The sequence below is a fragment of the Vanellus vanellus genome (genome assembly GCF_965231255.1).
Source record: "Vanellus vanellus genome assembly, chromosome: 3".
Lineage (NCBI taxonomy): Eukaryota > Metazoa > Chordata > Aves > Charadriiformes > Charadriidae > Vanellus > Vanellus vanellus.
In genome coordinates, this window is record NC_138907.1 from 34,739,138 (window position 1) to 34,754,136 (window position 14,999).

General features: G+C 39.5%; 1 protein-coding gene across 1 annotated transcript in view; it reads left to right on the top strand.

Moving 5' to 3' along the window:
* Positions 1-14,753, top strand: part of KCNK5 (potassium two pore domain channel subfamily K member 5) — a gene marked incomplete at both ends in the record, with an annotated part of 32,122 nt that extends 17,369 nt beyond the window's left edge. The window contains 4 exons of the mRNA XM_082481575.1: positions 10,104-10,215; positions 11,651-11,817; positions 12,958-13,126; positions 13,933-14,753. Of these exons, the coding sequence (XP_082337701.1) occupies positions 10,104-10,215; positions 11,651-11,817; positions 12,958-13,126; positions 13,933-14,753 (1,269 nt within the window). The remainder of the gene's footprint in view (positions 1-10,103; positions 10,216-11,650; positions 11,818-12,957; positions 13,127-13,932) is intronic.
* Between the last annotated feature and the right edge of the window lie 246 nt (positions 14,754-14,999).

The following is a 14,999-nucleotide window of genomic DNA, read 5'->3' on the forward strand; positions in this document are numbered from 1 at the left end:
CATTATCTCTTCATTTTTATTTGTGATGGCACTGAATCCAAATGCAAGTACTTTTGAAAAAACTTTGTTCACAACATTTTTGGAAAGTCCTGGAGTCTGTATGCAGTAGTACACTAACCCATAGCAAGGATGCTCGTGTTTAAATCCTCTCTGTACATACGGGTTATTCTGGGATTGGGTAGTGTGAATTTTAAAAAGAACAGGCTAACCTGATATAACTTCAGGCGCAAATAGGAATTAATTGGCTTATCCAACTGTGTCTTTTGCAGAAATATCCTAGAGCTCACTGTTGAGCAGTTCCAGTTTGTTTTATTTCTGTGTTCTCCCTCAGTTCTGAGGACCTAAATAAACCTCAGATTAAGTTTCCTCAGAACTACACTAAATAGCAAATATTTTCCAGTGTAAAAGTATGTGAGTAGGGTTAAGATGTGAATGCCTTCTAGTACCTCCTCAAGCTTACTAATGTTCTTCGAAGGACATACACGGGCTTTCTTTACAGCAGGGTGATGCAGTTATTTTAGTCAAGAGTATTTTCCCTCTGCTGAAGACCACTTCTGTGTTTCTCCGTGTTCTGCAGTATCTTGCATGCCTAACTGTGTGTAGTGCTGTGATCTTCAGGTGTTCTTAATAGACAGCCGTTCTGCTTTCCTGGCTAATCAGTAAATTTAAAGGAATCTGCAGCTCTAATCCGTGGCTTTCTTCATAGCAGGTGCTTAATTACTTTCCTTGAAATCTGATTTCAAAGTCCAATACAAGGCAATGTATCCTACTCTGCGATTTCTTCATCTAATAAAACTAGCAAGGCTGCTTATAAAAGAAAAAAAAAAGTACTAGGCATATTGAAGTCTAGCAACAGGAGTTTTCCCAATGCTTGGGGGGAGAAAAAAATCAATAAAGAATTGTGACAAAATGGCCTAATTAAGAAATCAAGACCAAGACACATATGAAAAGACATCTGGGTGTGCTGTATTCTAAATCAACAGACACAAACAATGTCTAGTTTACTGTCCTGTTACATAACAACACTATGCAAAATGAAAACCAGGCATGTATTTACGTGCATTCTTTAAATATCAGGCTTAGATGTAGGGACAGCTCTGTATGAAGTGGCATGTGCTGGAGGCTCTATTAGGTAAGAAAAGGTATGCTTAGATGGAAGTCCAAGTTGCTGACAGTCCAAAGTTAAGTGTAATGAAGGGAAAGGAATAGTGTCTTGGTTCTGTAATTCATTTTTGCAATGAGAAGCACTGTTGCATGAATAGAACGAAACACTGAAGTTGCCTGGGTAAATGAAGAACCAACAAATTAGGTAAACTTTTTCTGCAGAGCAAGTTCAATCTTGTTTTATAATATTTTGGATAAAATGCGGTATCTACAGTGCATTTGACCTATATATGTACCTTTCTATTTTGTATGCTAAGATACTGGTTGATCATTTAAAGTTACTTTTAGCAAATTTAAAGAAACACTGATATGTTGAAGCAGTTAAAAAGAAGAGTTGAGGATTACTTAAAGAAGTTCTCCTTTTGCCGAAGACTGAAAAACTGACAGGATAACATTCTGTCTGCTGTATGGTAGGAGTGTGAAAATACCACTTCATTCTGGATTAAATCTTGCTATTGCTGGAAAGAAAACCATCCCCTGAAGGATGTAAACCTGTATTTTGCCAGGATTTTTTTTTCCCCAATGGGAACTTTCAAAAGTTTGCCCTTTGATAGGCACTGTATTTTAAGACTAAATTGTTGATTGAAAAATGCAAAATATGTTTTTACTTGCAATAACACTTAATCAACCATTTTTAAATGCAGTGTATGACAGCAAGGGGAAAAATCGTCCCCTGCTATTTCTAGTTGATCTATGTAAGAATGTAAACACTGGGACTAACACTTGCTTTCCAGGATTTGATTTTTTGTTCTAGTTCAATTCGTAGATACGGGGAAGGAATCCTGTATACCCATATTGATTTCTCTAGCTCTTCGGGTAATGTTCATGTATGCTTTTGGTTAGGTTTATTATTTACATCTGTAAGCACCAAGCATGAGGCTTTGGGGGTTTTTATTCTTTAAGCAGTAAAAGTTAACATTATTTCCTCAATGATTACTTCCTATTTTTTGCCTCAGTTTCAACTTTGGCCTTGTGGTAGGTGGCCATAACCCCATAATGCTATTAGAAACAAGCTGTTTGTGCCTCAGAATTTACATTTGTTAAAATAGACTGTAGAAGTTCTGGGATTAGTGAGAGTCTTGGAGAACCTAGCAACTCTTGGTATAGGCCAGCTGGGAAGAAATGCTGTGCACAGCAGTTGAATTAACTGTGGATTCACTCCTATATGCTTGGTTGATCTGGGATCAGACTTGCGTAGTCAACTGATGTCCTCTTTAATAAATGTGGAATTTATTAAATCCCATCATCTTTCTCTAATGCAGGTGCTGCTGACTCATATCCTGCACCTCTTGCCCCAACCACCTTCCAACTCCACTCTCTGCATAGGTCAGTAAAGGCCAGTAAAACGTTCACAGGTTTGCAAGACACAAGGGTGTTGCCTGTTAAACTGAGACAATGTGGTTCATTTGTCTTATTTTTCTTTCTACAAAAAAGGTCGCAAACCATTCCCCACAGAAGTGAAGTAGGAAATCCAGGACTCAGCTAAAAGACTTCTTTTTACATCTGGCATGGTTCTTGTCCTGACAAACATGAAATTCATATTGCGAACACAGATAATGCTGAGAGGGAAATGAAAGGTCAGCTATCCTAAGTCCTGCTGGTTAGCATAGTCCTGCAGAGACTGTCAAGTGGCTAATGCAGCCTGAAAGGCTTGTTCGCTTGGCCCTGTGCACTGGCCCTGGTCATATGCCAGCATGTTTCAGTCAGTTGGGAACTGAGAGTCCAAGTGAGTGAGCAATCAGGATAAGCCTGTCATTACATTAGAGGTGGGGGTGAGAAAAAGGATAGCAGGAACCACAAGTTTGTGCTTTTCTGGTGACTTTGAGCTGCTCTAGAGGGGTGGATGGTCATGACCATCCTCCCCTGAGAACTCTGCCTTGAGCAGATTGCATATAAATGTAGTAGGTGCCAAGTGGCTGGCAGAAGTATGTGTCCAAACAGGCTGCCACTGTTTTGTATTCTAGGCTGTGTTTTTTGGGGTATTCTAATCCTGAAAGGATTTTTTTTTTCCTTTTTTTTTTTTTTTCTTCTGTCCAAGAAGTGATGAGCTTTGATTTCTCTGTGCACAAACACATGTATAGCAGCCCTCCTAAAAATGACATTGGAGTAGCTGTTCTTTCTGCTGCCTTGATGAAATCATTTAACCTTGTGTGTTCTCTCTCATCTTCCTGCAGCTCTGCCGTGTTGTGTCTCTGGCTACCAAAGTGAGCATTGTGGCATAGCAAGATTTTCTTAGCAGTAGCGCAGCTGTCTTTGGAAGTGAAGGCTGAGAAAGCGGTGAAATATTTTAGTCTCAAGAATATATAGGCTAATATGATGGTTTTGGAGACCTCAAATAGAAAATTTTAATAAAGCATTACATGTATACACCTCATATATCTAGATATGAAAAGTAATGGGGGGGGGGGGGGGAGTTTCTTACTCATTGGTAAAACTATTAGTTGCATAGTTGGCTTCTCTTTCTGTCTCTTTACCCAAACACCAAGCTTCCAAGATACTATAGTGAGGAAAATACTGCCCATCAGAGAAAATATCCTCCATTCATTCAGGACACATTGAGGGGGGTGGGGAAGAAGGCAGTTCATTTTAAATCTCTCTTTTCTATTTTTTTTTTTCCTTTTCTCTTTCTCCAGTTAATAGAACTCAATAGATTATAGCTTTTATTATTATATTTTGTTGATTACAACTAGACACACAAACTTAATAAACGAGTGTGACAGCTATCAGCCAGGCTTAATATATTCCTAGTTTGACTGTGAATCTACTATTATTTATCTAGCTATAAGATACTTACAAATTCATACTGTGTCTGTGAAATAGCTTCTGCTGCTTTTAATATGCAAGCAGATGTCAAAGTGTAATACGCCAACAGGGAAGGAAATTTCTGGCCATGGTCACTTTGCCTGTGTGCATGATGAGCCTGAGGAAGTTGTTCTGTCGATCTAGTTGTGACCACCCGCAGACTTTTTTCCTTCAAAAGGAGTAGTGACTGAGAGGGTTTCTTTTCACTTTATTTACATGTAATCCTGAGACAATATTATCTAGGCCAGCAGAACTTCGTAATGTATATCTGACCTGGGAGTCTTAACATGTGACTCAATTTGTTATTACTAGAAAGACAAACACTAATAATTAACTATGTTTTGATTGCATGTAAAAATCTAATTATTATAAACATCTGACTGCTAGTGTAATTCTTTAGCTTGAGCCAGAAAACCTGGGTAACTGCAAAACCCATGGGGGACAAGTAGAAAGGTGTGTAATTTGCATAGCATGGATTTTTATTTTATTTTTTTAAAGTAACTTAGGAGTTACTTTAAGCATTTTCTTGACTTTAAAAGACATGAAAAATGTCCATACAGCTTCTTATACCATTTCACCTATTTGCTTTGCTCTGCTGCTGCTGGATTTGGTTAAAATTAAAATCTGCTTAAAGATGAAGAGCAGTAGAGAGTTTCATCTGATATTATACATTTAAACCTTATTACCCTGGACAACTTTATTATGATTGGCTAAATTGTCAGTATTGTATATACCTATGATTAGATAACTGCGGCACAGTTTTCTGTGTTCTTCAAATTGTATAAAAGATTTGGATGTCAAAGTGGAAAGAGATTGCTGTAGAAGCTTTATTCCTTGTAGGAAGGTCCCTGAAGTACTTGGTAGATTTGCAATTCTCTGGTTTTCTGTGCATTAAATCTTTACATCTTCGATAAAAGAATTTGAGAAAGAAGCAGAATTACTCCATGTTCCTTCAGAGTCAGAAGAGGGGACAAAGCCCAGGAGTCCTGAAAGGATGCATTAGTTATTGCTTTAAATGGACTCCACTTTTGGATGCAGTGGCCAGCTGTGATTGTCCTTTATGTACATGGTAATACTCTTGAGAGTAGAATGAAAGCCACTGGTTCTGATTTCAGGCTTAATAGTTCAATTACATCTCCTTTCTTATAGAGAAACACTTAGCAAAAAAGAATTGTTCCTGCCACTGGGAGAAGCTTAAAACTACTGTTAGACTTATGTGTCAGATCTCCAGGGAATGCTTTGAATAACACGGGAGGCTTCAGTCTCTTCAAAAGAGACCTGGCACTGAGCAATATCTGGCTGTTCTTGTATGTAGTAGGGTGCCTGTGGGGCAGCTTCTGTTGCTCTAGTTTATACAGCCTGTTTATTGTCTTGTGTCTCTAGTCTGGTCTATCTGGCCATAAGTACTCCAGAAGTCCTTTTTCTTTCCTATTGCTTATTGTTATCAGACCCAGCTAATCCTTATTAAAGTGTCTAGAATTTCATGCCAAATATGCAATTATTTCTACTTGATATGCAAAACCTGTATCACAACTTTCTTGCAGTCCTTAACTCTTAGAATAAAATCACTAACTGCTGTCTGGATCTACGCACCAGTCCATGCTGGGGGGACAACCAGCTGGAAAGTAGCTTTGCAGAAAAGGACCTGGTGTGCTGGTGGACATCAAGTTGAACCTGAGCCAACAATGTGCCCTTGCAGCTAAGGTGGCTAAAGGTATCCTGGGCTGCATTAGGCAAAGCATTGCCAGCAGGTCAGGGGAGGTGATCCTTCTCCTCTATTGTGTACTGGTGAAACCACACCTGGAGTACTGTGTCCAGTTCTGGGCTCCCCAGTACAAGAGAGGCATGGGATATGCTGGAGAGAGTCCAGCAAAGAGTTACTAAGGTGATCAAGGGACTAGAGGGTGCTTCAGTCCTCCTATGAGGAAAGGCTGAGAGAGCTGGGACTGTTCAGCCTGGAGAAGAAAAGGCTCAAGGGGATTTAATCAAAGTATATAAATACCTGAAGGGAGGGTGTACAAGAAAATTGTAATTCTTTTCCTAGAAAGGAAACAAAGCCTTGTGCACTTGTTCATGGTTACAGATGCAGAAGGTGAGAGCTTTGTCCTATTTTTCCTCCTTCTGAAAACCAAGAAGCCACAGTAAAATGGCATATGCCACATACCTAGTTATAAAGCTCACTTGAAGGCAGTCTCCGATGTACTTGTTCTTAGTTTTGTACCCTTGCATTACTTCTACAGGGACTAAATCTCATTTGGTTGTGAACCACTTCACCTTGCAGTGGTATTGATCAAATTTTAAACTTAACCATCCCTGCTGCTAATACAAAGACAAGGACAGCTACAATGGGTCTGCTGGCTATTGCAAGCTTTTAAGCTGATGTAGAGACTTGCCCTAGCAAACCTTGACAGGCCAGTAGAAAAAGAAACAATTCGAATAAAGTACGTGGCATTAGTATGTAGCTTCCCAGTTTGGGAGAACTTTGCTGGTCTTCTCGGCTTGTCCCTAGAAGAAAATTGAAAAGTAGAATAAACAGAAGTAGGATCATATCTATGGGGGTCAAGGCTTCTCCTTGCTATTTTCAAATTTGTTTTGAGAACTTTTTAGCCTTAGTGTTACTCATATAGGAGGGTTGCAAGTGGAATGTGCACAAAGCATCTGAGAGAAACTCCATGTCTTTGCCCAAGATAAAGATTTAACAACTATTTCATGTGATATCTGATAAATCTTGAGTAAACCTGATCATCAGGGGGTTAATAAAAATGTCACCAAGCCCAGGAAATAAAAGGCTGTATTGGACCAGTGCTGGGGTCTGTCTGTGGGGACGTACCTGCAAATGGAGCAAATTGTCTGCTTCATTACGTTCAAATGGCATCCCGGTTTCTACTTGTGTTAATGTTATCAGAAGATGTGTAGGTTTTATGTGTGTCTTAAATCTCCCTCTGCAATTGCAAGTCTGTTTACTTTCAGCAATAGCTCCAGGGGCTCTAGATCTTCTTTTCCTTTTTCCTTTGCCAAAGTGCAGAATTGGAGTGGTGGGGAGTGAGGAAGAAGAAGGGGATTTGATTCCTGTGAGGCAAAAGTTGTTCGACTGAAAATGAAGTCCTGCCTGTACAAACTGTCATGAGGTAGGGTCTAAAGTGATGTGTAAATTCCGAGTTAGTTACCTGTTTTCAGCTTTTGAATTTGGGCATACTTGAAAACGTATTTTTCTCCAAGACATCTTTCAAGCTATTAAGAACGCTTGCACCATCTACGCTCTTCTGCCCTTCCCTCCTTCCCCTCTATTTTCCCACCCAAAGGCTTTTTAGAGCAAATTTTCTGTAGTTTAAGAAATCCAGCACAGGCAACCTGGGGCATTCTGTATCCTAGCATATGACAATAAAGGAATAGATTTACCAAGGAAAAAAAAAACACGTATTTGCTGTTCAATTGTATAGTGCCCACTCGCATTGTTTGTTGAAGCCAAAATATTTAATTATTTCAGTATGGGCAACAGTTATGCTGCTTGGAAAGCAGCTGTGTGTTTCCCACTGCCCCAAATCTATCTAAGCATGTTTTGTCACCATCTTTGTTCCTGCAGCTGGGCTGCGTGTAATGTATTCAAGCTTATTGCTGGCATAAAGTAACTTAAAAGACTAGACTGTACATAGTAGATAACCGTGTGCTAATAGCAGATAGCTGTGTGCAAATAAGGACAGGAAGAGGATGACAGCTTTGGCTGGAGAGTATCTGTGATTCTCTATATAAAGTGTTTATATAACTCAGAGAACGGGACATCTCTCTCCCAAAATGTTAACTGCCTGGGTGTGAAGGGCAGCTGTGTGCTGTTCACTCCAGCAGCTTCTTCGCCTTGGATCTGGGCCCCCTTCACACGTCCAGACCTCAAACAGTGGCGGATCTTAATGTAACTGTACCTACTGGGAAACTGAGCTCATTAGCTTAGACTGAAGGTGGAGTAATGCAATGAGATAATGGCCCAGTGACAATGGAAACGGATACTTCAGTGCATCTCTTATGAGATCAGCTGCTCTGTGAGGAAATAACAATAAAAAAAAAATCCAAGTGCGCTTATAGCATGGAAAATGACTGGAGAAACAGTGTTTGATATAACATTTAGTGCAGTGTTGCTTGGCATTGGAAGAAGTCAAGGCATCTTTTCAGGGATAATAGATCACAGATTGTGTCTATCAGGTACTTTGGATGTCCTTTGGGGCTTTTAGGAAGTTCCATCTGCAGACCATAGCAGAAATGAATGAGGTTACTTTGAGTGGTTGGTACTCAGATGAACCAGATGAACTCTTGAGATCCATTGTAGCTGCCCCCAATTTTTTTTTTTTTTTTTGGAAGTGGGTGGCATTGTGTGTTTACTTGCCTGCTCTCAACCTGCCCATTTTAGGGCTACTTCTTATTTCAACACCACTTTCTTATGACAAATGACTGCCTTGGTGAGAACTCTTCTCTACCCTTTCCTATCCAGAGCCTATAGGCTATGGAAAGACACTGCATGCAGTTTTTCACCCACATTGAGTTTACCAGGAAAAAAAAATCTAGTTCGGTACCTTCATTCACTTTCAATGCTTCTCCTTTTATCTTCTGTAATAGCTTGTGTGTTGAAAGTGCGTTTTTAATTAAATTGTTTGCATCTTGTATATGCACAATACATTCACTTTGAGGGCATTTTTATTACAGCAGGAGGGTGGTGATATGTAATAAGTCTCAAGAATAATTAAAACCTGTGTTAACTTGTGTATGTTTTCAGTAGCAATTGAACTTTGTGTTGAGTCTCTCCTGGGTCCAAGATCAGATCTTAATCAAGTAGAAAGGAAGGAAAGGGTGACGAGGGAAGGAAGAGTTGATTGTGGGTACCTCTGTAAGTTCTTACCAGTTTAAGATAAATCTCCTCTGTCTCCAATTTTAGGTATTTGGCTCAAGATACTTTTTGTTTTCAAGACTTATTGAGGGAGAAACACAGAAAGTGGGATAATGTTATGAATCAACTTTTGGAGATACTTTGACATCTCTTGTATCAGGATGTAGCCTCAAGAGTTTTGTTCAGACAACCTTGGTTTACACTGAAGGGAGAAGAGCAACGTAACCTGAGAAGGCTTTAACTGCAGCATGATGTGGCAGAGCAAAGATTTAAATAACTAGGGATTTCTAGGAGAGAATATGATAAATTGTTTTTCTCTTTACTTCAGGGAGGTAGAAATACACATCAGAATCAGCAAGATGCACGATTTTGATCTGAAACCTTGACTTTCTGCACTAAATAGTCATTACGTTTTTTACAGTCTAGTTTTCTGTTTTCTACAGTCTAGTTTTGTAAAGGCGGGGAGGCTGGGTCTTCCAAGTCCCTTCCTACAAAAGGTGAATATGGTTAATAATTCTTGAGCACCTGAAGACCTGACTTGCTGAATCTGTGGAAATGCCAATAACTATACTTGCTTCCCTAAAACATTGTAAACAAGTGGTTTGCATTCATCATGGCATACTAGATTCAAAGAGGGGATGAGAATGGGGCCTGATTCAAGGACAATGATTGAAGTCCTGTTGCATGAAATACTTAAGGAAAAGTGTTAATTTGTCTGTCTTTGCTGAAAAGTACAGTTTTACATTGGCTTGTAGATAGTTGGACTTTGCCAGGGACTGCAGGTGAATTAACATTAATCACACTAGCTTTGCCAAGGATTCTATGACATCCTGCTCATTCCCAAGTCAAGCTGAGGCATGTAACAGTGTTTTGAAATGGATAGTAGTTCTGAAGATGCCCCTAATATTAAATCAAATTCAAGAACTGCACTGGAGGTTAAATGCTAGTTCAGTCTGGAGGAGTGTGTTTGGTCTCTGGAAGAGATCCATTTGGGTTAAACTGGTAAGTCAAGTAAAAGCTTATCTAATTAACCCCCCACTATTTAAATGTCAGAGCACCTGCACTACTTTTTCTTAGGTGAATCAAGTTTTTAATATTTCATAAAATTATTGTTAACACATATACTAGGCTAACCTTCACAAAAAAAACTTGAATGATTGTTCATGTGTTCAAAATAAAAGGGGAAACCCTGAGAGGGAGAGGCACATATCTTTTTCAGGCTGCCAGGATTTTCCAAGAATGACTGTAAACTGTTTTCTTACAGGTTGTGTCAAATGCTGCTGGACAGGGTGTTGCCATCACTGGGAACAATACTTTCAACAACTGGAATTGGCCTAATGCTGTGATCTTTGCTGCTACTGTGATCACTACAATCGGTAAGTGTTTATTATGTCAACTGTAGTTTTCAGTATGCTGTAGTGTGTTTGTACTCTTCCATTTGTGTGCCAAGCTAAGCCGCTCAATAAAGTCCCTGTGGCTGGAGTTGTCTAGAGTACGTGTTTACCTGCAGGTTCATAGAAGAAAAGAAACAGGTTTTTAGCACTCTCTCCATGGGTACGCAGAAGAGAAGTGTGAGCCTTTCCAATAAGTAATGGATTCAAGGTGCTGTTGGGGATAAATGGTGTCATTCCAGTTCCATTAATTTGTGCACTTAAATCTCTAAATCATGAAATCCCAAAAGTGTTACAATGCATTCCATTAATCTAATGCTTAAAAGCTTGTGTGCATGAGGTTTTTGTATAGCTGTCCTGTTACTCATGTGCATCCTCTTAAGTTACTGAATTATCAATGTTCTTGGCTTGCAGAACAATCTTAAGTTTTTTTTTTTTATCTCTCTTAAAGAAGGCAAAGTAGAGTAAGTGTTGTTTTCTAAACCTCACTACTGATTTGTGCTTGTAAAGCCCTCTACATTGAAAGACTTCCTCCTCCTTTGATATACAGATGTTCAGAGCTCAACATCATCTGCCTTCTACTTTTACAGAAAAATCTTTGCTACATGTTATTGCTACACCCTTGCTACACCTACAATGCAAAAAAAAACCCCGTGAATTGCAAAATAACCAGAGAAGGCTGGAGGTATACAGAAATGGAAGTATTACTGTTAAATCACATGCAGTAGTGTGGTTTTCATTATCATTTGAAACTTGCAATACCCAACTTATGACAAAAGGTTTAAGTCAGGAACACACCAAAATAAGAACCCTGTGGCAGAAGTTCAGAAAATAGGCTGCTTATTTTAGAGCCCAAGTTTGCAATATGCTGTTGGGTTCTGTGACCAGCAAAAAGCTAAATTTGGTTGAAATACGTTGCTGTGTCACAACTCACCTTGCACTTAACTCTCAAACTCTTACCCTGAAAAGGTACGAGGTCACAAGTTAAATGTGTAGAGTGGATCTTTCATCACGAAGCTAGCTTCCACGTGAATTTTGAGCTTTTATTCTATAAAATTGATTCAGTCAAGTTTTTAACTGCGTTGCTTAAGCTTGGGGAATCATATTAGAAGTTTTGAGGTGAGGTTTATTTTGTATTTATCTCACCTTGTCAAGAAAAAGATGCACAAAATCTAGGAAACACTTAAAATGCAGTAATCCTCTCGGCTTGCATTAATACATTAAGCATTTGCTAGAATAGAATTGGAAGGCATCCAGATTCAGAAGATCAGCAGCTGGAGGAGACTAAAGCTCTTATAGGTGGTGAGGTAAGGAGCACCTGATACAGCAGAAGCCCACGCAATGTTGTCTTGTGCATAGGTAGAATTGCCTTGAATTCTCTGCAACAAGAACAGACCGTGCACATACTTATCCGTTTTAGGTTACGGAAATGTTTCTCCAAAGACACCCTCTGGGCGTCTCTTCTGCATATTTTATGGGCTCTTTGGAGTTCCTCTCTGCTTGACGTGGATCAGCGCTCTGGGGAAGTTCTTTGGAGGACGTGCCAAGAGGCTGGGCCAGTTTCTGACAAAAAGAGGAGTAAGCCTGGTAAGGCCTTCACTTGTTTACCCTTGTGTTGTGTGTTTTTGATGCATGAATTAAGCTTAAACATCTTAACTTACCCACTAATCTTGGTAGTAAATGAAAACTTGCACAAATACAAATTTTCCCAAATGGTGTTGCACAGAAATAACTGAATGGGGGATTGGGTCTGATATGTTAGTTCTGCAAAAAGTTTTAGCAAAATGAGGTCTTGTGGAAACCTTTGATACTAAATATAGATCATGCAGCTTCTATGGAGACATTTATCTCCTTATATTAGAAACCTGTAGGACAAATGTAAGTGAGGCTCCATTTCACAGACATTCTGTGCAAGCTCCTCTGGCATGGAAATAAGCTGTCCTACTTTGTTCTCACCTGCTTCTGTGCTAGCAGGACTACTTCCTGCTGTGCAGTGAACCAACTGGAAAATAATGTTTTGTTCCGAGTTACTTGCTTGTGGGTGTTTTGTTTGTGGATTTTTGTTGTTTTTTGGTGGTGGTTTAGTGTGGAGGGGTTTTTTGTTTGTTTGTTTTTCCTTCCCCTGAGCGAGTTCTATCTCAGTTCTAACTCTGCACAGAGATGAGAGGCAATGCAGTGTCATAGTGCCTGGAGGACAGTGGGACTGGTTTAGGCTCTGGTTTCAGAGACAGAGCAAGAACATTCTTGGTTCAGCACCTGAGAAGAAAGTACAGAAAATCATGGTGAAATGCCTGTGTGTGTGCAGCTTTGTGCAGGGGTTGCATGAGTGGCATAGCGTAGGAGGCATAGATAGGATCATAAACTTTTGTGATCCTCTATACTCAAATGAATAAAAGGAAAATCAGAGGTACTGACTGCTTTTTAGACTATGTCTGTATCCCATGCCTATTTATGAAATATCAGGGACTCCTTAAACTTTTCAAGAGTGTGAAAGAAAACTATGAGGAAATAATCCTGTTTGAGCAAGTAGTTGTAAGAATAGTGAGTTCTACATAAAGGAAAAAAAAATAGTTCCATTTTTACTTCAGTCAGTGGCTTTTAGTTATGGCTGATAAACTGCTAGCACAAAACTCTGAAATGTCCGATACTGTCAGATGATGCTTGATGCCATGGATGGCAAAAGAAAATTTGGAGATATTTAACTTTTTTTTTCTTCTTTCTTTACAGAGGAAAGCCCAAATTACGTGCACAGCTATTTTCATTGTTTGGGGCGTCTTGGTCCACCTGGTTATTCCTCCCTTTGTCTTTATGGTGACTGAAGGATGGGATTACATTGAAGGCCTCTATTTCTCATTCATCACTATCACCACCATAGGATTTGGAGATTTTGTTGCTGGTCAGTAATTGGATTTTATGTATTATTTCACTACATGCATAGTATGGCAATTCTGTTTCCAAACTCTAATTCAAAAAGGTGCTTTCTAAGCTGTTCCAGAACATTTTGCTGAATGGAAGATTCCATTAAAGCTGGTACTGATCCAGTGGACTAGATCTGGCTCTTCAATCTTGGTTTAGATACCTAAGGCCTGTATTGGCCTAAGTCCAGAGCCAAGTTCTGGAGTTTAACTCTTTCGGGTGCCCCGGGTCCATATGTCAGGCAAGAAGCTATTCTGTCCACCATGATAGTTAAACACACCTTTGGATGGGATCCAGTATACTAAGCAGGGTGCATAAATAGTGCACAATGTTCTCTGTGCAGCTGTCTAGAACTAGTCAACAGGAAATGCTGAGCATACTGGTGTCTTTCTCTAAAATCCAGTGCCTTGTTCAGGGTTTTGGAGATGGTCTTTGTAAGTGGATTTCTGAATCCTTTGAGAAAAGGAAGGTGCCTATATCCATACCTCAATGGCAGGGAGAAGGCTTATAATTTCCAAACAGGAAAAAAGTTCAATTTTGTAGCTTACGAAGAGAGGATAAATATGCTGCCATTTTATGTTGTACATGCAGCCAAGAAGTGGAAGACCTGGGATCAATTTTTTCTTTCAGAAGGATTTTGGATTCCCACTTACCATGTCTCAGAGAAGTGTTCAAACAACTAGGCACTATTAGGGTGGGCAGGAGTAGTTCTCAGGATCATAACTTCAAAGGTTTATCAGCTGTGAGTCCTCTTTCAGTAATGTCCTTGTTTTTAATTCTCTGTAGGTGTAAATCCAGATGCAAACTACCATGCCCTTTACAGATATTTTGTGGAGTTATGGATCTATCTGGGACTAGCTTGGCTTTCACTCTTTGTTAACTGGAAGGTCAGTATGTTTGTCGAAGTCCACAAAGCAATCAAGAAACGGAGGAAAAAAAGAAAAGAGTCATTTGACAACCATCCTCGGTCTAAAAAACCCCTTCAAATGGGTACCTCAAAGGATGTCAACATTTTCAGCTTTCTTTCAAAGAAGGAAGAGACCTACAATGATCTTATTAAGCAAATTGGGAAGAAGGCCCTGAAGACAAACAATGACAAAATTATCAAAGTAGAAAATGCCAAACAAAATATGCAGAATGCCAGTATAGATGCCCAGGTGACTTACACAAAGACGGAGTCCTTTGAGTATGATGAGGCTTCTCTGGACATTCAAAATGGTCATGTACTGAGACCCCTGCATGATAAACGTATTGGAGACAGCCCTCTAGAAGGAACCATGTTTGTAAACCAGCTAGACAGGATTAGTGAAGAAGAAGGGGAAGTGTGGGATTCCAGAGACTATCGACCCTTGATATTTGAGAATGCCAATATAACATTTGTAAATGAAGATGATGATGAAGAAGAAGATATCTCAGATGATGAGGAAACGTCAAAATCCTCCATGGATGATAATCTTGCAGAGGAATCTGAAACTGCAAAAAAACTGGTAAAATTCCCATCGTCTGATGAATCTACTTTTACCAATAACGAGCTAGAACTTTCTGTGCCTTATGAACAACTGATGAATGAGTACAATACAGTAAGCAATGTGAAGGCTGCAACGTGAAGCATGTTTGACGATGGTTTTCTGAAAGTGGTCAGTGCATAGTGAACAAATTAACAGAGCAAGGAGAAAAGCATGTTTTTGCAACTTCTCCTGTCACTTTGAAAACAAAAGCAAGTCCCAAACTAATAAACTCCAGTGTCCTTTTCCCATCCTAAGTTGGTTTCTGAGCCCAACAGCTTTGCTTATCTGACAAACTCGTGAAATAACAGTTGAATTTGGAGTCCTACACCTTCTTGGGATTTCGTG